General features: G+C 39.3%; 1 protein-coding gene across 23 annotated transcripts in view; it reads right to left on the reverse strand.

The window, feature by feature from the left end:
* Positions 1-864: 864 nt before the first annotated feature.
* camk2d1 (calcium/calmodulin-dependent protein kinase (CaM kinase) II delta 1) overlaps positions 865-24,837 on the reverse strand; it is a 112,967-nt gene continuing 88,994 nt past the window's right edge. For 2 of the 23 annotated variants that reach the window (XM_074662439.1, XM_074662440.1), the window contains exons 10-20: positions 23,906-24,028; positions 23,737-23,820; positions 23,525-23,567; positions 20,724-20,764; positions 16,856-16,915; positions 13,998-14,042; positions 12,161-12,209; positions 3,961-4,036; positions 3,780-3,874; positions 2,972-3,222; positions 865-2,773 (exon numbers count right to left, since the gene is read on the reverse strand). In XM_074662439.1, coding sequence (XP_074518540.1) covers positions 2,990-3,222; positions 3,780-3,874; positions 3,961-4,036; positions 12,161-12,209; positions 13,998-14,042; positions 16,856-16,915; positions 20,724-20,764; positions 23,525-23,567; positions 23,737-23,820; positions 23,906-24,028 — 849 coding nt within the window. In that variant the 3' untranslated portion in view covers positions 865-2,773; positions 2,972-2,989. The remainder of the gene's footprint in view (positions 2,774-2,971; positions 3,223-3,779; positions 3,875-3,960; positions 4,037-12,160; positions 12,210-13,997; positions 14,043-16,855; positions 16,916-20,723; positions 20,765-23,524; positions 23,568-23,736; positions 23,821-23,905; positions 24,029-24,837) is intronic. The other 21 variants (XM_074662444.1, XM_074662443.1, XM_074662437.1 and 18 more) reach the window with 11 other exon arrangements.

Below are 24,837 nucleotides of genomic sequence, written 5' to 3' on the forward strand. Positions count from 1 at the left end.
AGACTATTTGTGTTGGTGATAACTTTTCTTTGTTCTGTTCTTTCTCTCCCTCCATCAGCTGAGTTCATACAATGTTGTCAAGATGAAGAAATACTTACACTACACCTGCAGGGGGAGCTGGAGAACACGCAGAGGTAATGTTCCTCATGGTGGCTTGATTTGATAAAGAATTGCATTTGTTTGAAAATTAAAAGAATGATGTTTCTCAATTTCTTTTTCTTTTCTGTTATTTTAAAGAGAGTTATTAAATTTAGCCAAACATCCAGGACTACTTCAAAGAGGAAGTGAATTGAATGATTTGTGAAAATGATATAGGTCTATGTTTTCTAGAGCACATCTCATGAATGTAGCAGAACCATCAAAATATTTTTCAATGGAAAATAAAAGCAAAGTGTATAATAATAATAATAATAATAATAATAATAATAATAATAATAATAGTAGTAATAATAATAATAATGATAATAATAATAATAATAAAAATTATTATTATTATTATTATTATTATTATTATTATTATTAACTTGAAACCAGACAATAATTTATTGTAGTGAAAAGAGGATGCACAGGCGAATCAAATCCCAAACAGTCCATGAACCAATAAAGAACATGTATCAGCTGCACTTCATGTTATTAACCACTAGATGTCCTTTAAAGCCTCCATCAGCTACCAGCACCTGCTTTTATGAAATCTCTCATTCCTCATCTCCAAATGTTTTCAAAAACTATTTTCTATAAAAAAAAAATATATAGCAAGACCCAGTAATGATCCCTGAGGGACATGGATTGGTTGTAAATCAAGCATAAAACACAGCTGAAGATTTTTAGGAGAAATAAAAGAAATTATTCCAGGTTATTTGGCATAAGTCACACATTTTATTTAATTGATATTTCTTAAACATACATTAGGCTTGTCCCATCAGGGTAACATTATATATCAGTGTCCCATCAACACTTCTAAATCAGATATGAAAAATATGTAATATGAGATAAACTGACAGATCTAAGCCCATCCTGTGACTGGTGTAATAATATTATTAAATCTCTCATTCCTAATCTCAGGTGTTCTGAAATAAGATCTATAAGTGATGATAACAGAATCCCAAACCCTGATCTGAACAGTGATACAAAAGTAAAACAACAGTGAATCATGGTGGGGGTTTTCCAGGACTGACATTTCGGCATAATTTGGCATTCTTGTCAGAGTCAACGTTACGTTTCTACTCTTAAATCTGAACCAGGGGGAAACCAGGGCCCAGGTATTTGTAAAGTAATCCCCATTTAATGAAAAAAGTTTATTTTTCCCTTAAGGACAGACTTGATTTTATATTTTCACTTTTTAAAAATCAGCATCATCTCATTGTACCAATTGAGTTTGAGTAGCACATGAAACAAGTCATTTTTATAAAGTTATGTTACTCAGGTAAGCCAGGTTGGAGCCCTTATGTGCTTTACTACTCACAGCGAAACTGAGTCTCCACACAAGCAGATGTATGGATGCTACCTTGCTACGCCAAGAATGTAACTAACCAAGAAAAGACGCTGCAGATGTAAACAATGCACAGACGATATGTCTTAGTTGGAGGTCATTTAATGCTAACTTCTGGCTACATGGCGTCTTTTCCCAAAGTCACAAGGCCAATCAGTGTCACACGAAGATAGATGATGATTGCTGATTGGATCACTGGTGTTTGCTTTACCTGATTTGAAAAAAATGGTTTCCAATTCAGGATTTTTTTTATTATTACCATTTTTTTAATTAGGACTTCTGAACAGCTGGGCCCTGGTACTGTTAAAAATGCTGCTGTGAAATGCACTACTGTAAAACATAGGCGTGCAAGAGTCAAGCAGAAAATGAGGGAAAATATGACCAACTAGGGCTCAAAGGGTTTTGAGGAAAGCAATGATTATCATGTTAAAGGACAAGCATCAGTATCATGATATAAAAAGTAAACACATCAAAACAGTTGATAAATTTCACATAATTATCTCCTTACTGTATAAATATGATTGTAAAGGAAGGAATCACAGAACGGCCTTAAAGAAGTTTCTCTTAAATTACATTCTAGCAGAAAACTGTGATAGTGGAGCTGGACATGAATAAAGTAAAATATGTTCCCTTTTAAACATGTAGTTAAAATTTCTAGTAAACATATTTGGTGCCAGAAAAAAAAGATTTGTTAAACTAGTGAACTCAAGCTCATATGGTCACAGCTGAAGAGCGATTAACATCAATTACCAAAATCTAAACATCACCAAAACAAACGCAAGCCTACGCCTGAGCTTTTAGAGACTGCCATTCTGGAAAGATACATGAGTAAAAAGCAGATATGTGATACACTGGTCAAAAAAAACATCACGTGTGCAATATTCAAATGAAAAACTGCCACTACATGATGACTGGAGGTTCACACATTTCACCAGCCTGTTACAAATGAACTGGCTCCTCTTATGTTTTTAAAGTTACTGATTTAAAAAAAAACATGCTGCCGATATGATCTGGTGATGAACAACCACACACTCGCACTATAAAATGATGTCATCTAAACTTTTACTCCCTTATTTTAATATATTTTTAATTCAAAATCCCAAACATGTACAATAATCTTCAGTCCAGCAGCGACAATATGTAAACAACACACTGAGTGGGCGGAGCTCTAGCTACGGAGGGCAGGGATTGGCTGTAGGATCTGTCGGACACTTAGTAGGCGGGGTCTGTTCAGCTGGCTGCTGTAGGCTGGAGGGTGTTTGTAGTCAAAAATCATCTTCTTAACTGAAACACAAACCAGAAACAGATGCTTTGATTCTTATTGTGTTCATGTTGCATTTCTATTTCAATGATTGAGTTCTGCTACGTTTTCATTCAGCTCCAATAAAGAACATCAGGTTTTTGGTGACATTTACACGCTGTGAACAAAGTGGTTCTTCAGTTTTTGAGATTGTTTTGTACTTCCCTCTGTGCTCTACTCACTTCATTCGCTTGTGATGCTTACTTGGTGGGCACAGTGGGTGAGCCGGAGCGGTGGAAGTGGATGTTCTGCCACTTGCTGTCCCGGCGGTGCCAGATGCGAGTCTCCTCCGACTGCATGGTGCGAGGCATACCGTCCTTGTCAATGTACTGGGTGAGGCGGATGTACGCGATGCAGGCGGCCTCATCCCCGATCAGGTGCACGTGGGGGTTGAGCAGGATGGTGTGGATGGGAAGCTTCCCTTTGGCAAGAGCTGCACAGGAAGAGAACATAACGGAGGAGATTACATTAACCAAAGAGCCCCAGTGGTTTTTGGGTCGAGTCACATGACCACTGGGAGGAATCTACAGACCTGGGTTTCTGGTGAAGGAGTTTTTTTAATAGATTTAACCAAAGCTCATCAAAGATAATTCTAATTTTCCAAAACATCAGAACCAAAAGATGTGAATCACCTAAACCAAAATCACTTTCTTGTAGAGTGGCATGAGAAAACTGAGGGTTTTAACACGGCAAAAATGGAAATCTTTACAAATTTTTGAGTCTTATTTTCAGTAAAATTGTCTTAGTGGATCTTGTATGAGCCATATTTACCAACTAGTTAAAAAAACTGTCTTATTTTGAGATATTAGACACAAAAGATGCTGGAGTTGCATGTAAAGAGTAAAATAATCCGCCAGTAGTTCTTCATAAAAAGTCCAATGAGACAATATTTCTAAACACAGGAGATAAACATTTGCTTAGATTCCAGCATTTAAATGCTTTATTTTGTGCCATAGGTTTAATCTCCAACTCTTGTTTCATGATGATTACCGTTTTCAAAGTAGAAGCGGTGGAAGTCAGTACCCTCCACCAGGTTTCCCAACGCTTCAGGCTCAAAGGACGTGAGGCCGGGATCACAAATCTTCCTGATTTGGTTAAACAAAAGTGTGTAAGTTATGAAAAGATGTGCTACAAATATGTGAGCACAGTCTAAAGAAGGGGGTTTACTGACGTGTAGGCCTCAAAGTCTCCGTTGTTGATGGCCTCGATCAGCTGCTCGGTGACTTTGATGATCTCCTGCTTTCGGGCTGAGACACAGAGACAGAAAGAACCAAGGAGATGATCAGGTTTAAAAACACACTGATCAAAGTGAAGAGGAGCAGGAATCTTGATGTTTCTAAACCATGTCTCTATTTTCATGCATCATTGTTATTCACAATTAAGATTTAAAACAGAGGTAGACCACCTACAAAAGACGGTAATAGGATGCCAATTGCTCCTGGAGATTAAGGTGCAGCACTTGCCCATTCTACAAGTGTTGGCTGAAGCATTTCAACAGTTACAGTGGGGAAAATTAGTATTAAATGCGTCAACTTTTTTCTCATCACATTTATTTCCAAAGATGCAATTCAAATGAAATTTCTACCAGACATTGGTATTAACTCAAATAATCCACACATGAAACATTTAGGTTCATAAATAATGATTATGTGGAATTAAGTGCGATAACATAGGAAAAAAGTATTGAACACGCTAACTGAGACTCATCTAATACTTAGTGGAGCCTTTGTTTATTCTTTGGTGCCCTCTGGTGAACTCTTTTCTTTAGTTCTTTCCACAAATGTTCAATTGGATTTAAATTAGGTGATTGACTAAGCCTTTTTGACAGATTGATTTTCTTTTTTTAAAAAAACCATTTGAGAGTCAACCTTGCCATGAGCTTTGGATCCCTGTCCTGCTGGAAGGTCCAGCCACGCCTCATATTCATCACCCTGGTGGATGGGAGCAGATTCATATCAACAATTTCCCCATACAGGGCTCCATTCGTTGTTCCGTCAATTATATGAAGTTTGCCAATACCATGAGAAACAACCCCATGCCATGATGCTTCCACCTCCAAACTTCACTGTTGGGCTGAGTGTCCATAGAGGCCATACTGATGGAGGGCATTGCCTATTGTTTTCTCTGTAACAATTGTACCTGATGCCCCCAAGTCTTTCTGGAGCACTTTCAGGGTGTTCCTTGGCTCGTTGAGTACTCTTCTGACTATCTTTCTGACTCCCTGGTCAGAAATCTTGCAAGGAGCTCCTGTGCGTGGTCTGTTGATGGTAAGGTGGTGCTTCTTCCACTTGCGAATAATGGCCCCAACGGTGCTGACTGGAATATTCAGGTGCTTTGATAAAAGTCTGTAACCAGTTCCATTCTGATGCTGAGCAACAATCAGGTTGTGAATGTCTTCAGAGAGCTCTTTGCCTTTACCCATCATGAGGTGTGTCGTATATAACTGCTTGGAGAAAAAAGACAACCTTTTTTATAGAACCATCAATTTGCTCTAGCACAGCTGATGTTGGTTTGCACTATTCAGAAGCTTAAGTAATAATTTCTGACAAATTTCAGGTGTGTGGTGCATTTCCTTGCCAAAGTAGACAGCCTTTCCATGGTCTGTTCAATACTTTTTTCCTGTGTTATTGTACTTAATTCCACATAATCATTATTTATAAACTTGAATGTCGTGATATCTTTTCATGTGTGGATTATTTGAATACATATGTCTGGTAGAAATTTTGTTTGAATTGCAGCTTTAGAAATAAATGTAATGAGACAAAAGTTGACACGTTCAATACTTATTTTCTCCACTGTAGTTACTACAAATTTGCATATCTTTGCATCATTTAGACTCAAATATATGATTAAAAAGGATAGAAATGTGGTTTGGAAATACCAGAATTCCTCCAGATTAGGCTTAAGTTGAACAAAAGCACAAACATTGACCATTTATCACAACATTCAGACATTTCCAGAAACACAGAAAAACAGCATCACAGAGAAATAAATGAAGAAGAAACCGACAGGTTTGTCAGCGTGGTTCAACATCGGACAACATCAAAATTACCTTTCATGCTAAGTAGGTGAGCTAGGAAACAATGAATGCAGAGAGTAAGTGCTGTTGTTGTGGCTCACTGTAAGAAGACACTGTAGTGACATGAACGGGTGAAATCGACATGATGGTGTCAAAGTTTCTTTATGCCAACTCACTCAAACACACAGCCAAACTGTTTCATTTTACCTTCTACATCAGGAGATCCACTGTTGTTCCATGCTACCTGAACACTCACAGTCTGCCGTTGTACCTGAGCATCTCTCCCCTCCAGAGATAGTAACACCAACAAGCCAAGAGCTAAAAGTTGAAGCATTTTCCTTGGTTAACTTTGCTCTGAAAGCTGCAGCTGACACCTGAATTATAAAGCAGAGGCAACCCTCTTCTGATTGGTTCAAAAAACCCTGATGCAGCTTAAATAACATTTCAATGTGTCCTTTGGCACCAGATGTGGACTTTAGTTTGCAAACAGCAAACTCACTTCTGTCTAATATTTGCAGAGATACCATCAGTTTGCTGATTCAGGGCCCTATCAGAGCAAGAGGAACCTTTATTTTAACATTTTGGAGGCTGTGCAAAGTTCTGAAGATCAGATATTGCGATTCTCCTTTCAACCATCTTAACCAATAAAAGCTGCAGTGACATAAAGTCCAACTACAAACACTCAGAGAAACAAAGTGTCTAAGTTTGATCTGTTTACTTCTCTAAACCTGAGTGGCACACTTGGGCCCTTGTTTTTTTTTTTCAGTGAGATTTTATATAAGAGGGTAATGACATCCATCAAACCTTTCCCCTTGGTCGGGCTGTGTAAAACCTGCTGCTACATTCTCAACGGCAGCTTTCAGTAATAGTGAGAACGAGATTCAAGCGGACACATTTCTGCTTCAATTACTAACAGCTGGACCCGACAAAGATCCCTACAAGTTAGCAAAAACACAGAGGTTCATGGTCAGAGTTTTTTAAAGCTGAGCAAGTACATCAAGAGTTGTCTGATTTTTAAGGACACTTCATTAACTCCAATTAAAAATAATATCTCAATAAAAAAAAAAAAAAAAAAAAACTTAAACAGGTGATCAGTGTGTGCACAGGAAAGTGCTGCAACAACTTGTTTTCTGAAAGCAGATTAACCTCAGAAAGCTTTTGTAATAGAGTGTACACTTATCCTCACACATAACCCAGACTCTTTGCCAGTTCTAGGCCTGGTCTCGCAATAAACAGACCAAGCTGAGCAGGAACTCGTATGGGTGTCACACATACTACGAACATACTATTGTTATTACTGTTACATCTGACTCAGTGGACTGATTCAAGTACACCCTGGACTTCTTCAGTGAACATCCAGGGTCTGGACATGAAGATGGTGGAGACCTACAGATTCCTGGTTGTACATCTCAAATGCCTCACACAGTCTCACTGCAAAAAAACCTGAACTATCCCTTTTAACAAGAGCAAAAAAGTTAAAATATAAATATTAAAAGTTTTTGAAAACTACATCCACAAGTTATAAAATATATTTCAAAAGACCTTTTTTTTACTCTTAGTTTTTAAAACAACCAGGTGACACAAGAAGAGGTTTTAAATATTTCTCCATCTACACACCAACACAGAAACAGTTGAAAACACCTGCATTAACATGCTAAGCCAGTAAGTGGTGAAGAGAAAAGAAGAGCACGTTCAATCTGTCACATCAAACATCTCCATGTACATTGTGTATCTGTATTTAGCATCTTGAGTTAGCACTAACTGTGAACTTTGATATCTAAACTGTATACACAGTGAAAAATCAAGAACTATCATGGCAACATCTTTGGCACTGAGGTATGGTGATAAAGAACTGAGCTTTTCCTGTGCATGTGATTTAACTAAACAGTACCATCAAATGTGAATGGGTCGCCTTCAATCTTGGTGTATGTGAGGAGTCTGGATTCTTACTGTCAACAGTGTATAATCAATAAAGTTTCAGCATCAAAAACAGAAAAATCACCTCATCATCACACCTACTGAAACCACTGGTGCTAAATCCAACCAGCATACCAGCCACATTAAGATCTTCAAAACACAAGATTTCCTGATTTTCTTGACAAAACTCACGGTAAGTAAAAGAAAAAGTGAAAATATGAATTACTGAATAGCACGACACTTCTAACTCTGAAATGCTGCCAAATCAGGAGAAGATGACAGAAAGAGAGGAAATAAGAAGAGGCCTGAAAGTTTCCCTTTGCAAACTGAATCCAGCACAAAAAGACACTTCTTTCTGTTCTATCAAAAATAGCAGCAGCTCATCCTCCGGCTTTAGAGTACTGAGATGACTCCAGAGTATCGGTGAAGTGGAAGTAACGCTCTTTGAGCTTCTGTCAGCTGTGTAATAAACAGTCTCTTCCAACAAGGTCTCTAATAAGAAAGATGGGAGGCTGGCATGCACACACTCTAATGGATTCTCTCTCACACACACATACGCACACACACACACACTCACAGGGCAAAATGGTGATAAATACAAAGAATCTAAGCAGGTCACCGGATGTTTGGCAGAAGCAGAACAGTCGTGCCAAAAGACACAAAGCTCCGAGGCTTTTACTGTAAGTGCAGGACAAAACCACGGGTCATAAGAGGACACAAACACGATACTGAGTTAATTTAAGGTCTGAAGTTTGGAGCTGCTTCGGTGTGGGCGCTCATTCAAATTGAGTGGATTTAGTTGAGGCTATTTCCAGGATCAAAAAATAAATTATGAATACCAAAAACTACAAAGCCAACAGTCACTGATGGATTAAAAGAGGGGTTCAAACCAAGAAGAGGGTGAAAAATTCACCTTAGGGTGTCATGACTGTATGAGGCCTGCAGGGGGTGATATGAGACAACAGCTCAGCCACATGTGGAGGTGTGGCTGAGGTCTGATTTAGAGGTCTTTCACTAAAGCAAGGATTGGAAAACATGGAGGAGATTAATTAAAATCACAGTTAAAGACTGAAAAGAACAAAAAAAAATATTAGCATGTTTTCAAAACTTTCCTTTCTGTTTTTGCCACATTTTCCAGAGGAGCGACTTTAAAAAGTGAGATTTGAAGTAAGATAAGTGTTTTGTTTTTTAGTCTACACCACTTTAATTTCAAACATTTCTTTTATGTCTCTTTTTTCTCAGTGTATTCTCAAACACTATGTCATGCACTTACACTCGGAGTCGGCGGGGCCCAGGCTGTGCAGGGGGTCCCCATACTCGGGGTCGAACCCCTGCGTGGGTGAGTGATGGGGGCCGCAGGGGCATGAGGTGGAACGGTCAGTGAAAAAGACCAGAAGGGAAGATGTGAAGAAGAGGAGCAGGTAGGCGGCCACCAGTGCCCACAGGATGTACTGGCAGCACTCCTCACCAGTGGGCCAAACGATGTGGGAGTACCAGCAGGAGGAGAAAGGGGAGGAGAGGAAAGTGGAGGACGAAGATGAGGTGGAAGAGGTGGAGGAGGAGCGGGAGTGGTGGGGGGAAAAGGAGGCATGCTGGTAAGGAGCAGACTGCTGGAGATGCTTTAGGTGGAGGATCTGGGTTGTAGAGGAGGAGCTGTGTGCTGAGGTTTATGGATGGAGGGAAAAGTGAGAGTGGCAGGGAGGATGCAGCGGGGATGAAGGGATAACATAAAAGTGGAAAAAAGGAAAAGATGAAGTGAAAAATGAATGAAAAGCATGCAGGAAATGACAGTTTGTTCCACCAGCTGAGGAGGTGAGAGTGTTAAGGGATGAAAAGGATGTGAAGGACTATTTGAGTTTCTCTTCTTGGGTGGAGCGATGATGCAGAAAAAAGCACCGCAGGTAACTTTCACTTAAAAGATTTGATTACTCATGAAAACACACAAAGCCAAAGCATGGCAGAGGTAGACCATCAACTCCCTTAATTTTTAAGTCAATAAAGCAGTTTATTTTTTTATTCTTTTATGGAGATGTGGTGTTATCAGAAATGTGCTTCTGATCTTCACAGGTAGTGTGCACGTCAAGCACTGTCAGTGCCACAATTTGCTCTGCTTCACATTTTTAGACTGAAGGTTGCTGCGTGGATAAAACACCAGAACACAACAACTACTGGTTACAAAGCCTTTTTTCTGTAAATTTTCTGGTTATTTCTATGAAGCTTTCCTTTTTTGCAGTTTTAATTCTGACTAAAGATGCTGTGAGGAGGATCTGTTTTAATGGGACTCCCTCACCACCGTGTGGCCCGGAGTCTCTGCACACTGTGTAAATTACTTTTAGTGAGGTGTGTTTTTGTTTTGGAATTAAATGGAGATCGAAACAATTTTTCTATGTTCAGGACAACTTGTTACTGGATACATTGTGCTGAGGTGAGGTATATATCAGTACAGTTATGTAGTGTTACGGTTTGAAACGTGACATTAAGCAGTCGTTGTAGCAGTTAGCTATATGTTAGCAACATCAGCAGCCAGGTGCTCTAATGTATCTGTAGGCTAACGTGACAACAAGTAAACACTGTCAGTTTGTAAGTAGTTTGGTAGCGTTTATATTAAGCGCAGCTGACAGCCTGATGCTCTAGGACATGTCTGTAATGTGTAACGTTAGTGAATCCTGGTTAGCCATGTCCTGCATGTCATCTACCAAGCAGAGCTAACGTAACCTCACTCTTCATTTTATTGATAGACTCTCAAGTTTGAACAGACCACTGCAGAATAACTGCTGACTGTGGGTTGGAATGAACATTATCATAAACAGTTTAGCACATGTGTTATAGAGTGACACAGCCACTCTTGGGCTGTTTCACTCTCCCGTTTTGATTTCTTCTGCTCTTCTGTTCTTTTTCTGTCTGACACTTAGGCTCCAGTGTCAACCATCACTACAAAATTAATCAAATTGTTTTTTAGCAGAGAAAAACACAGATCTCAGTTTTATCTCTTCTCACTACTAAACTTTGTCAGCCGGCGTTGTGTTCTCATAGAGACCTAGATGTGCCGTATATCAATCCAGTCCTGGTCGATCCATCGTGGAAGTTAAGAAGTAGTAAATTCAGTGTCTGGTATATTCTGGTCATGTGCCTGACTTCCTGTCCATCTTCTTTGCTCAGTTTGACTCATGCCAAGTGTATATCCTTTTGAAAACAGATGCATATGGATACTCCTGAGACTGCTCTGAGGTGTTGTTTACCCCATGGAAACCTGAGCTGAAGGTACAGGATGCACACACTGCCTGTTGAAATTGGGGGTTCGGACAGCAACCTGTGTTTATCGATAGTGGAAAAGAAGAACTTTTAGAGGTAATATTTTGACCACCTGTGATGACTGCCTTCTATATAGGTGTTGGGTTAAAAAATGTGGGTAAACAAACAATTAATGTGGACCATGTCTAAAATATCAGATAATCCTCTGATGCAAGTACGTTTTTTCAAATTTGGCTTTTCACTTCTGAGGATACAGAAACTTCAGAAACGAGTTTCTCTTTTATTCCTCCACTTCCTGCCACAGACAGCTCCTCCACAAAGAGATGTCAAGATTACAATCCTCTTCAAACTTCACAAAGACTTCTCAACTGTTATTTGGGCAACATTCGGCAGACAGAAGAGGTGTTATCGGGGAATAATGGGAGGAGGAAATGAGAGGAAGAACTGAAGAAATGCTTTGAGAGTTAGAATATCAAAGCTTTGTTGAGACAGGTTACTGAAGCATTGAGGAATGGCAATGCTGTTATTATCAATGACAAGGAGACTAAATGACAGATCCTCAGTATGCCTGTGAGCGTACAATGGAACAAAGAACAAGATTTCAACATGTGGAGCGTCAGAGATTAAAAAAAAAAGCCTCTGTGACATGGAATAACTAGTTTTTAAAACATGTTCAGATTCTTCTGACAGGCTCTCGTTTCGAAGAAAGGCCACCGCTTTCGTGAACAACCAGAAAACATGAAAACACAACCACAAATCAGTTCCACTCGTTGAACAGCTGGAACAAACGTCATTATTCTTCACTTCACTGAGCTCCAGCACAAAGGTCTCCATTTTTACCTCCCTGTGTGAAACCAGAGCCTTTCAAACGCAGGTTACGTCTGTTCTTACTTTCCTCTGTCAAATGAAAAATCGCTGTGAGATCTAAGATCAATATCCACACTCTGAAACCCTCTGACTTTACTCAGGATGGTTAATGTTACAGCACTGTGCTGATGGAGCCATGATGTTATAATAAATCAATTGGACCATGAAATTAGAGAGATAAAAAAAAAAGATAAAGGAAAATGCATCACATTCATGCAATAGATCAGCTGTCAAAAATGGATGGCATGAAAGATTGCTTTTTGAGTTGTCCTGTTCAAAGAAGAGAAGTGTGTGAAGTGAGTCTGAACCTTCCTACCTCTGACGTCCTCGTCTTCGATGGTGGTGTTGGCACTCTCACTGGACTCCTGTTGAAGTGATGCACACATTAATAAAACAAGCTAAACACAGGAAAGTGTCAAAAAGTTAAAGTTAGACCATTTTTTTGTGAAGAAAAGTGAACACAACATGAAAGTTTTCATCATTCCCTCAATGTGCAGAACACTCTTCCTTTGCACATGAACACATGTTTGAGCTACACTTAAGGAAACAACACCATCATGTCACTACACAAAACACAAGATATAAGCATGCACATGTTAAAACACAGTTATCTGCTGGATTAGACATGATAACACAGACCCAAACATCTGCACGGGGAAATCTCCTGCACACAGGGGACGGGCTTTTCTGTAAAGGATTTGACCAGATATCCCCGGGATTGCATGATCTTATTTGTATTGCAGCATCATGCATAATCCCTTTGTCACACCACTGCAAAACCAACGTCACAGTGACAACAGCAGCACATGCTCGCCGAGGGTTTAAGTGGTGGCACAAAGGATGAAGCAACCTTTGAAATACATCGCAGCAGTCGCTCAGAGAATCACATGCAACAGCTGCCAACAGCATGCACGAACTTAAGGAGTCACGGCATGTCAAGTTCAGTAACATCCAGCGACACAATCACCATCATCTGAAAAAATGTAAAGGATTGTCCAGTATTTAAAACCTGGGACCCATTTTCATCTATAGGTTTGGAGTCTAAATGACTTTAAGGTCTGTTGGATTGCTTCAGTCGACAGCAGACGTGTTGAAATGGCTTTATGGTGACTCACAGCTGAAAGGTTTAGAGGTTGTTCTGAGTGTCTGACAACACTGAACCAAGGTTCCCTCCAGAGATGAATATTTCTATGGGAGAGTATGACTGTCCATAAACCCAGACAGCTGTTACATCACACTCTTGTTACAAACTTGTCACTTCAGAGAACATGGAACTTGGTGGTCTACCTCTGTTTAGATTGTCTGGTATAATGGTAGTGCTACATGTGCGTGCTTTGTTTCTAATCTGACAGTATTTATGTCTGCCCAGTTACTTCGTTTCTTTTATTTCTTTCCTTATTATTATATTACTTATTATATTTATTCATAATAAGTATATTATTATATACTTATTATATAATAATAATAATAAGAATAACAATAAGAACAAGTCACCATATCAAAAATGCTGCATCATAATGATTTTAAGAAAATAAATCTTGGCCTTTTTTTTTATTACTATAATTTTTTTTAGCTTTTTAAGTGTTCTTTAAATATTTACCTTGCAATATGTGTATATAAAATCCATGAGCTATACACCCCAAACTTTGTTTTTAACAAGACTATAGACTTGTTAAATCATGTTCTAGAAATGTGCATTCTAGTATGAAATCTGTGGAGAATTTGGGGCTCTTTGTGGCCAGCCTTTAGTGGACACATGGGGAACTGCAGTTTCTTTTTTCTTTTTTTCTTTTTTTTATCAACATCCTCACTGGCTTAATTTTCAGAATCAAAAGGTGAGATTTGCTTGTCAGAAAGTTTAAATATCAATCTAAACCTGCCAACACATTGTAAAACAGGCATGTGAACTCCTCATGAGTGTAAAACCTGAAAGATTTCATTGCAGCCATCCCAGTTTGTCTCAAAGTTCTGACTAAAGCAATCCACCCCTAAAATGTTCATATCCATTAGCTATTTCATTAACCCAAGATGTGCCAAAAAGTATAGGCCCCAGGTTCAGAAATACCATAATGCCATAATTCACGTTGCTACTCTAAATGATGAACACATCAGCAGCAGACTACACTCAGACTAACACCTGACCAGCTGTGTACCTTGTTTCCATCAGCTGGGTTGTGGATAACAGTGGTTTGAGGCTCCTTGATTAGAGAGGACCAACAGAAGGAGGAGAGGTCGGTGCAGAACAAGAGTGAGTTAGTGCAAGAAAGTTCAGGAGGAGAGATATTTGCAGGAAAAACAGATAAAAGTGAGGATGGGAGAGAGTGGAGGGAATTAGTTTATATGAGGGAAAAAAGGGAAAGGTGCTTTAAAGAATCACAACAGTTTACTGCAGCACTCACACAAACAGATGGACTTTTATCACATGTGGAGCCTGAACAATTCTCTAATCATCAGATTTATCACATTTTACAACACAGATAGTTAATTTAAACAACAGAGACACACCAAGGTGAGGTAAAATAAAATGAATGTAACTACAACTTCTAACAAACATACAAAAAACAAAAAACAAAAAAAAGTATTACATGAACACGAAAAGGCAGGCATTGGACTGATCACACAACTTTACAAAAGACACCAAACAGAAAGACATATTATAAAACATAAAAGTATAATAATTTATTGTCCAAGATGCACTTTCACTTAAATGTTTCATGTTTGCTGTACAAAGGAGCAGCTCTAGCTGCAGACACACTTTGCATGAGTAAACATTTTAGGACTAACGAAAAGATATCCCGGATTGGTAGCAACTGCTTGCACAATGTACTTACTGATTTAAATGACAAAACAAGAGACTGCAACTACTTCTTAAGGGAAATCTCTGAAGTCCAGGTGGAAATAAGTTGATGAGAAAAAAGAGAAACTGTTCCCATCAGAGATCATAACCTAGAAATTGATGCCTGAGTACCCACCTGGTTAAGCCTGTGGTTGATAAAACATTCTAAGATCTGATTTTTAGTGGCCTTTCAGTAGAAAATATGAGAAAAACGTCCTTGTACTCATGCTTTTAGTAACTGAAACATGGCTATTTTTCCTCAAAATCCAGGTCTATAAATCCACACACCCATTGCCTTAATGTGATTAATTACAGACAGACTGGACAGAAATAGCCCTTACTTCCAGTCCCTGTCAGTAGAGATAATAAGAGTTTTAAGTTGACCATTGATTAAAATGTTAGTAAACAATATGTTATCCTTCGAATACAGTACATTTCTTGACATCAGATCAGAACAAGAGTGCATTGAATTGATAAAAACATCACACACTGTCTCCCTTGAAGGTTATTGCTCACCTGCTTCTACACTGTAAGCCTGGATTTTAAATCTGGTTATAAAATCAAGTACAATGTACTTAAATATATACGCTTTAATTTACTACTTAAAAGTATATCTAACTTTTTGAATGCAGATTTCATCATGGTCATCATTTTCAGTTCAATCAATCCAAAATGTTAAAGTTTAAGATTTGACCATCCCTCTTTTTATATATGTAAAAAAAAAAAAAAAAAAAAAATTCTTTGTGACTTCCTGATTTAACTTTTGGTTATCATGTTTAATTTAGAGAAATAATTAAAAGAACTAACTAACAAACTAGACCAAAAAATGTTTTTAAAGATGTTTTATTGCTATTTCTGAGTTGTCCCTGTTCATACATTGGGTCTCTCCCTGTCCTTTCGCGGCCCTGTATGTACTTGGGTAGAAATTCATTCTTGCAAAGATTTTTTGTAGACTTATTCAGATTTGTTTTCTACACTTCAGACTTTTGGTAAGGATAACACAAGTTCTCATATTTCATAGCTTACATTTTTAAAGCAACAGGTTTATGAGATTTTTTTAAGCAGACTTAATGTCTCTGGGCTTACAGTGAGTATACCTTGTTAAAAATTATTTAATCTGAAGTCTAATTTCTGCCCCCAGCTCTGTGGTTGAAAAATGGGAATAACCATAAACCTAACTCTGACCTGACCCTATCCTAACCCTAACCCTTACCCTCCAAAAGGCACTTTGAATGCAAATCAGCTGGTCTGACAACACCTAATCTTTGTTAACAGGTGTGCAGGAAGCTGATTGGGTAACAAAAGTGTTCCGATTTCATTAGTAGCCCATCTTCTATCAGTCCAATAGTGCGCATTGAGTGAAAACCGGTCTGAGAACAAATAAGGCAGACTGCAATCAGCCATAATCTGGCTCCGTTTATCTCACGGTCTAAAAGCATTTCACTGTAGTTAATGTTTTAACAGGATATCTGCTCCTAAGTGCTGCTAATTATTCTCTTTTAGATGTCGACTAACTTCAACTAAATCCTCTCTTTTCAAGCTCATCTGACTGCAAACAAAGGAAACACTGCATGAAAGGGTCATTTCTCACTGCAGCCCTGAAGAGCTGCCTGTTGCTCACAGAGCCATGGGTTTCAAGACTGGTCAAGAGACAGTTTAATAACCTGAAACTTCAGTTTGTTTGGCCTGCTTATTCTCACTGACCAAAATGAGGGTTTCTTTTGCCTGGGCTTTATGAGACAGCAGGTTTGAGGCTGTTTTCCACTGGCTTCACTTTTGAATCCAAGATTTAAAAAAAGAAGAGTCTATGATATAGTTTAAAAACAATTCAACTCTGGATTTACTGTGTTGAGAAATACTTCTGAGAAAAGAGGCTCAACAGAAACCAGTAATGCCTCTGGTTTGTGGCCAACAAAAGCCGCAAATATGTGCAATGGCTCCAGTGATACCATTACAGTTGTCATCAACAACAAAAGATAATGTAGTCCATGTACAGCGACGTGGTAAAGCAATAAAGCAAGCTAGAAGAGCGAGTGGACCGTCATGTTTCACAACCACTGAAGATAATTTCAGCTTCATAGAAACACAGGACGTGAGCAGATAGAAGAGTGGACAGAGAGTTCGAGTGACAGACAGTGTGCTAGCATGCAGCAGTGCGGCAGGCAGACAGTGTACCAGAGAAGGAGTGGGGACAGGCTCTTTGGGGCTGGTGACCACATTAGCCTTGTTGTTGATCTGGAGGGACAGAGTGGACAGACAGGTAGACAGAGAGACAGAGGGGCAGTAACAGAAGTGACAGGCTTAGTGCTCAAACAGGCCCTTCAAGCAGCTGCTGTGGAGGAAACAGTGGAACAAGAGAGAGTGCTCCAGAGACGCAGCCAAAGAGTCAGTGTCAGTGATTTTCTCCGTCAGCGTGCACGCCGCAGATCTGTGATAAATCACCCAAAATATACCAAAAGAGAAACATTTAAAACCAGCTCGAGAAGTTCAGAGGAGGTCTGTTTCTTATAAAGACAGATGAAGAGAGACAGACAGGCTGGAGTGAAACAAACGACCCAATCACTCTCTGAAAGAATGATTCATTACTCCAAACTCTGAGAGCATCTTTATAAACTCTCCGTTAAAGTTCTGCCTTGTGTTTTGGGGTTGTAATTTTCAGACTAGCAGGACTAAAATACATCATTGAAACATTTTAGATAAAAAACAGAAAATGTTTCAGTGTTTTTCAGTGACAATTAGGATCTAAAACACCTTCGTTTGATGGTGTTTGTTCTGCAAAAAATCAAAGCAAGGTGTGATACCTTTAAGCTTTTTCTTCTATCGTCAGTTCAGGAAAACACCTGCATCTGCACTCTGACATCATGTGTAAAAATAGACTGTAAATGAAGTAAAATGAATAGAAACACTTATTTTTGGACGTGCATGCCCTTTTTATTGCTATTTGAACGCAAAAAGAATCATGCACACTCAATAACTACATTATTCTGTTCAGATTACTTGATGAGCCCACAGGTTGCAGGATATGACTCATCTGATTAGTGTATCCTCACAAATATTAGAGATCCACTGAGACTGTTTCAGGTATCGGTGCCCCTCAAAGCTGGACAAGTATTGGTGGGAAAAGGCCAATCCATGTTGCCGATCTATGCTTTATCTATCTTTTTTTTTTTAATTGATTTTTTTTTTTATGAGCGCTCTCTGCTACTTAATTTGAAATGTTGCCTCTGATTCACTTTCAAACATGTTAATATTTAATAGTTTAAATAAATATTGACTTTAGTAATTCCATATACTATTTTTTTTGCCTTTTACCCAAAACATTACCAGCCTTACCCCACAGTAGGGCATGCAGGTTATTATTTAACACTGGTATCAGATCGGTAATGGTATCGGTTGATACCCAAAGCCCAGGTATCGTATCGGAAGCAGCAAGGTTGGATCGGTGCATCCCTAACAAATATATTAACTCAACTTGTCATAAGCTGTACCTTCAACAGTTGTGAATGAGACAGCATCTCTAGGTCCCATAAAGAGAGCATATATTAAAAAACACACACACTGATGTAAGATTTTACAGACATTACCTTTTCAAAAAAACAAACAAAAACAATATAGAAGGAAACTTAATAAAATAAGAATCGATCTGTCAACAACAAAATCTTGTTTACAGAATCCAGAAAATCAGGTTTTCCTTTTGTTCCTCGTCAACATCCCACTCCATGATGAAAACACATTGATTGTGCAATGTGTTTATTTAGCACAAACACACACACGTCCAGTAACAAATGAAGCAAAGCAGGATACAGGAAATGCATCACTGCCTTCACACTAAATTCTCCAAAACGTGTTGGACCGTTGCCCAGTGAGACAACTTTGCTTCTGCTGTGGTGGCATGTATCCTGTTTGATAAAACACACACACTCACACACATACACACAGGCAGCAGCTACAGGATACTACACACTTAGGTATGAGCTAGAGGGATGAGTTGAATCATTCCACAGGAAAACTTCCTGAAGTTCATTTTTTATGTGAGGTGCAAAAATCCTAAATATTTGGTTTCAACCTGAGGGAAACGCAACGTGATGAATCAGCTACCTGAAGCAATCACTCACTGAGTTTAGTCAAAAAAAATGTTTCATCATTACAGACTAAAGAAACCAAACCTCACCTGCCCCTCAGCTTTCTCTAGAAACCAGGTGATAGGTGGTCAGTTTTCTGCACTGCTACGAGCTGTGTTAACATCGGCAAACTCTGCTTCTGACTAAGGAAAATGTTCTCTGTTAGAAGGCGATGTGGGGAAAATATGTCAAGTTTTCTTTTAATGGTGAGATCAGGATCTGGATTTCATCAGGACTGCTTTTTAGGGAACACTTTACTTTAGAGGTCTGCAAATTTCACCACACTAAGGTAATAATTAGACAAAGTTTTTTTTTCTTATTTCTTTAAAATTAGCACATAACTTCTGTAAAATAATGTCCAAATTTACTGTCTCAAGTCACAACTGATAGGCTACTGTTTTTTTCCAGTTTCTTTGAAATTTACTCCAAATTGCAAGGTAAAAAGTGGACGATTATTAAATAGTTTATTTGAAATTAACTCACAACCCACCACAAAATGTTTTTGAAGTATCCCAACATTTCTGCTATTTCCTGAGAAGCAGGTGATAAAAAGCTGCACAGTTCTTGAATACAGAAGTTAGGTTCATTGTTTCCTCTGATAATTACATTTGAAATGTTGAGTTATTAATTTGAATTCCCAATAAGCAGTTGATAGTTAGCTGTTTATTTAATTTCACCAAGTTCTTTGGTACCAAGTTTGTTGATATGCATAACTGAGATCACATGCAAAATGATAAACCTTTATGATTAGGTCTATAATGTTTGACATGATACAAGTGAAGGCTTCAGATGTGATATTCACCTAGAGTGGGGTAGTAAACTGGCCTTACCTGATTGTGATAGACACTGCGAGTATAAATTTTGGGGGTAATTTCACAGAAATAAGAAAAAAAAAAGTCTAATCATTACCTAAGTGCGATGAATTTGCGGACCTCTAAAATAAAGTGTTACCGCTTTTTATATTTGGACTATTTTGACTGGAAAACATTTTAGACCCAAATAATCTTTTTTTTTATGGACCAATTTTTTTCTTTTTTTTGCACCATTTCACAACTTTAATCCTGACTTCTTTCCTTGAATGTGTTTTTGAACCCTCACATTTTCACATCATGATAAATACAGTCATTTAAAGACGTCAGCTGTAAGAGTTGTTGAGTTTCTGCAGAATGTAAGGAGCTTTAGCTTTTTACAGGTAGTCTAAGCACAGTCCAAATGTAGTCTAGTGAGATGTTGCGAACGTGTGAATGTACACATCATGTAGTGCTGTGCCTCCCCAGCCTAAAACACACTGTGGTGGAATATTAATATAAGGGGTTTCTATGAGTATCTACCCACTGCAGGGGTTGGTCAGGCTAACAACAGCAGCAGGATCAGGCCTACCCTCAACATCTCTGTACCGTCCGTTCTCCTTTTCTGCACCGAGCAGCCACAACACAAAGGGAGAGAACATTAACCTGAACCTGATTCTGCAGCTCAAGCTCACACAGTCACTCAGGTTTGATAGAATATCTTGCATGTAGTGAAGCTTTGAGGAGAGATAACTGAGGGGATGATCAAAATCCTGAGTATGGATAAAACTTAGGTTTAAAGGGGGACGGAGGAAACAGGATTTTCATGAGCTGAATCCAGTCTCCAGACCAGAATCATAATTCAATCAGCTGATATTAGTTTCCCTTGGCTCAGACAGCAGATACTCCTCCTCCTCTCACACTGATCAACGATGAAGAGGAGGATCATCATCATCATCAGAGAATATTTGTCACACCCACTGGGTAAATTTAACTCAACTTAGCTCCTGTTTCTAGTAAAGTATTCAAAGAATTACCTCAAACATGAGCCAATTAGTAAAGATGGGAAAGTTTTCTGTTTGAGACATAAAAACAGAAAAGTGTGAGAGAAAAGAAACAAGAGGCTGGACTTACTTTGACACCATCTGGTTTCTTGTTCAGCAAACTTTTGGCTGCTGTAGAGAAAAAAAAAAAGATAATGCAAGGAAGTCAGTGTGCAGCTCGTACGGACACAAATGCACACACGCATCTGGCCAATTAGAGCATCCTCAAAGTGAGCTCAGCTCAAGAAGGAAGCATAGGAGAAAGATGTAAATGAAAAGAGGAGAAGAAAAAACTCAGACTGAAACATGCAGGAAGCTGAATGCGATGGAACTACAGGAGCCAGAGCGATGAGCAGCGAGCCGAGCGGCTTGGCTCCTCCTCCAGAAATCACACTTTATATCTCAGGAAGCAACAAAAACACTTCATTAGTTCGATGGAGTGAGCTGAAATCATGTTAGAGGTGATTTCATCAGATCATGCAGATGAGACGCACACAGACGGTCGGTTATGGCGGGAGTTTATGGATTTTAGGCATGTGATGAAGTTATTAAAGGTTGGGATTTGTCAAACCATAAACATGGAGATGTGACTTCAGATGTCTTTAGTGGCCATACAGGAGGAATGAGTTTTAATGTCCCGCTTGAACTCAGTAGACTAATAATGCAGGGTGAATTAACACTGAGCTGCAGAAATGACTCAAACATCTTAGAGTCCTCGTGTGAGGATTATAAACCAATAAGAGAGAGCACTGTAACCACGTCCTCTCTTGTCTTAGCAGGGCTAAAATAGTCCTGAGACATAGACTCCTCTTTTATCCCTGAACTAAGATTTTAGAGCCTTTATGTCATGGAAGTTTTCACAAATCTAAAAATCTTCAAGGTTTAATGGGAAATGGATTTATTTATTCAAAATCTGTGTAGTTTAAATAAGGAAAATAAACAATAAAGAGTTTGAGAGAGCACATGTAATAATAAGGCTATGTTTTTTTTTCTTTAACTGATGTTAGTTTTTGCTTTACAGTGCTTTACAGGCTGCCTATGGCCCTGCAGCTCCAGTCGTCCTCCTCTTTCCCTCCCTGCTCAGCCTATCCTCTGAAAAGCTGTCACATGTTTTAACCAACTGTGACATAGTGTCTAACACCCTGGCAGTATATTGTGTTTTTTTAAATATTTTACAGAAGTTAAAGTGACAGAAATGCCAGAATTAACATAATTTCTTAAATCCACGGTTCGTTTGTGTGCGCTTGTCCTCATTATTTATGAAAATTGTTGCAAGAACCTAAAATACATTATGTGTAAAGCCATAAATGATAAAAAGTTGGCAAACCTCAACTGTTTGTAGAGATTTGAATTCAAGTAGATCTTTAAAGAGATACTCCGGGATGGAACAAGTTGGGTCCTATCACAAGGTTTAGGGCAGAAATTACCCCTACAGCAGTGTTTTTGTGCAGCAGAAGCCCAGGGCGCTTGCACCAAACACCCCCTCCCTGCTCCTCTGCCGGTTTCCTCTGCACTCAGATGGGGCCATATTTTACTTGACCAAAAACACAAATAAACGGACTCCCACCAAAAAAATCTGATATTGATCTGCATTCACACTTTATTTAGAGAATTTTCAGCACGTTACTTTCACACAAAAACACAACTAAATAAGGCTCTAGTTCTCGTCCTGTCGTAAAACAGCGCTACCTCCGCTGCAGAGCCACAGCTGAGTACAAGGCACTCGCTGCTTAGTGTATCAGTCAGTGCGCGGCATGCCAGATATAAACAAACGCAGGTAGTCTGCCAGGATGAATTATGCAATAACAACGTAAAGATGAGTGATTATGAGAGTGCAGACGACATGCCGTTCACTTTGAATAAAGTGTGAATGCAGACCGATATCAGATTTTTTTGGTGGGAGTCCGTTTATTTGTGTTTTTGGTCAAGTAAAAAATGGCCCCGTCTGAGTGCAGAGGAAACCGGCAGAGGAGCAGGGAGGGGGTGTTTGGTGCGAGCGCTCTGGGCTTCTGCTGCACAAAAACACTGCTGTAGGGGTAATTTCTGCCCTAAACCTTGTGATAGGACCCAACTTGTTCCATCCCGGTGTATCACTTTAAGGTTAAAAGTGAAATTGTTGCTTATTTATGTAAAGAAACATAAAGTGTAAAATTTAGTAGTGTGCACTTAAACAGGTGCTCTCAACACAGAGAGGCTCAGCTGGATTTTAGAGCACCAACTTTCTGCTGAGGCAGCAGTGCCAACCACTGCAATCATTACAGAAAGTCTGCTTGCTAATATCAGCTCCATCTGATTATCTGAACTTTTTAACTATATAATAATACATAATCTCTTCTCTTTCCTGCTGTATGGCCACCAAAAAACAGAGTTTGTCTCTAAAAGCCTCAAAATGATGTATCAGTATTGATGCCATGCCTCAGTTTGAGAGTTTTGTTTGACTCTGATGAGTTTTATTCATATCAGGTAAACTTACCTCACACAAGATACCACACAAGTGGGGGAGAGAGAAAAGAAGCACTGAGAAAATGTTCAAGACTCTTTGAAAAATTACATTAACAAGGAGCAAAACAAATGTGAGCGTGTCTCATCTTTGTCATAAGAAAGAAAAATAATCAATGAAGCTGGTCTCAGTCTGAATGTTTGCCCTTTAAAGGGACGGGAGGATGGGTCCACATTGATCTGTACGGGCCTCCTGTCATTGAGTTTATCGGGCTCTAAAGGGCAGCAGTTTGAAACCAGCTGCACTCTAAAGAGCAGTGACTTAAACACAACATGAAGCAACAAAAGAGAGAGGGTTTCCACAAAAGACTGTCGTCAGGGAGAGATTTTCTTTTTAACACCTCAGAGAAGACTGAAAGGAGCGTTAACGTAGCCGTCAGCCGTGGTTTTTACCTGAGAAGTTGCGAGTGGCGAGCATGGTGGTCAGGATAGCACCCTGTGGAGAGAAAAAGAACACTGAGGGAACAAACTCTAATATTTACACACTCTGAGAGGTTAATGATTAGATTCTCAGGAGCCTGGATGGGTTTTGTGGCTTTTATCAGCACAAAGCCAGAGAGCAGCGTAACTCCCAAAAGTAGAGCAAACCGATCAGGGGCTCTCACCTTCAGTTTCCTCCTGGCGTTGAACTTCTTCAGGCACTCCACAGTCTCCTGTCTGTGCATCATGGATGCCACAGTGGAGCGTTGCTGTAAACACACACAAACAGCATGAGTTAGAAAGGAAGCTGAACTTATTCACCACAAAGTGAATGTGTAAGTGTGTGAAACATACGCAGATCCAGGGGTGTTTGAGAGCGTCTGTAGCCGTCACTCTCTTGGCTGGATTGATGGTTAGCATCTTGTTGATCAGGTCTTTGGCCTCTGGAGTCACTGTGTCCCACTCAGGGGAGGGAAACTGTTGGTGGGTTAACATCAGATGACAGTTTGGTCTTACTCATCTCTTCAGAACAGCCCTGACTGTTGTTGTACTTGAACATTTTCTGCAGACAGAACATTTCCTGCTCTCTCTAGTGTCCTCTGCAGCTCAGACTGAACTCTGTGATTTATAGAGCTCACTGATGGACGCAGCGCTCACTCGATTGCTGGCCAACAGAAGCCGGTTTGGCACAGAGGCAGAGGTGAATTAAAGCAGCGCTCTAACTCTGGGGATGATGAAAACACTGCAGGTTGAGACCAGAATGAGAAAGGTGTGAGGCTGGAGAGGAAGGAAAGTGAGGTCAGGTATCAGACATGTCGACCTCTGGAGGCCTGACAGGGAAACAGGAGCCGAGAGCCAAAAAAAGATATTTTTATACAGCTAGCGGTCAATAACAACAAAGGATGAAGCTCAGGTGTGAAAAATAAGGGCTGTCAAAGTTAACACATTTATAGACACTTAATGCCACACATAAACCAAACCTCCTGAAGCAGAATCAGATGAAGAAATGTGCCCTGGTCACACATTTTTATAAACTTGTAAAACTGCTTTGGAGTCTCTTGGGTCCCAGGGTACAAAGTTACAACTCATCAATGTGTGAAGTCAAATCACTTAAGAATAAACATAAATCAATGTCTCATAATAAAAACCAAGGTGTACAGAGCTGATTGTGGCAGTCAGGGGCTTTCAGGGATGTTTGAATGTATGAAACTTTGGCTTAATGCAAAGTCTTTAACTGTTTTTAGTCTGATAACATTCTTATCAACTCTGATGCTGTGTGAAACTCA

Source organism: Halichoeres trimaculatus, unplaced genomic scaffold (assembly GCF_033239565.1).
Source record: "Halichoeres trimaculatus isolate MK-OKI-2021-1 unplaced genomic scaffold, fHalTri1.1 fHalTri1_scaffold_22, whole genome shotgun sequence".
Lineage (NCBI taxonomy): Eukaryota > Metazoa > Chordata > Actinopteri > Labriformes > Labridae > Halichoeres > Halichoeres trimaculatus.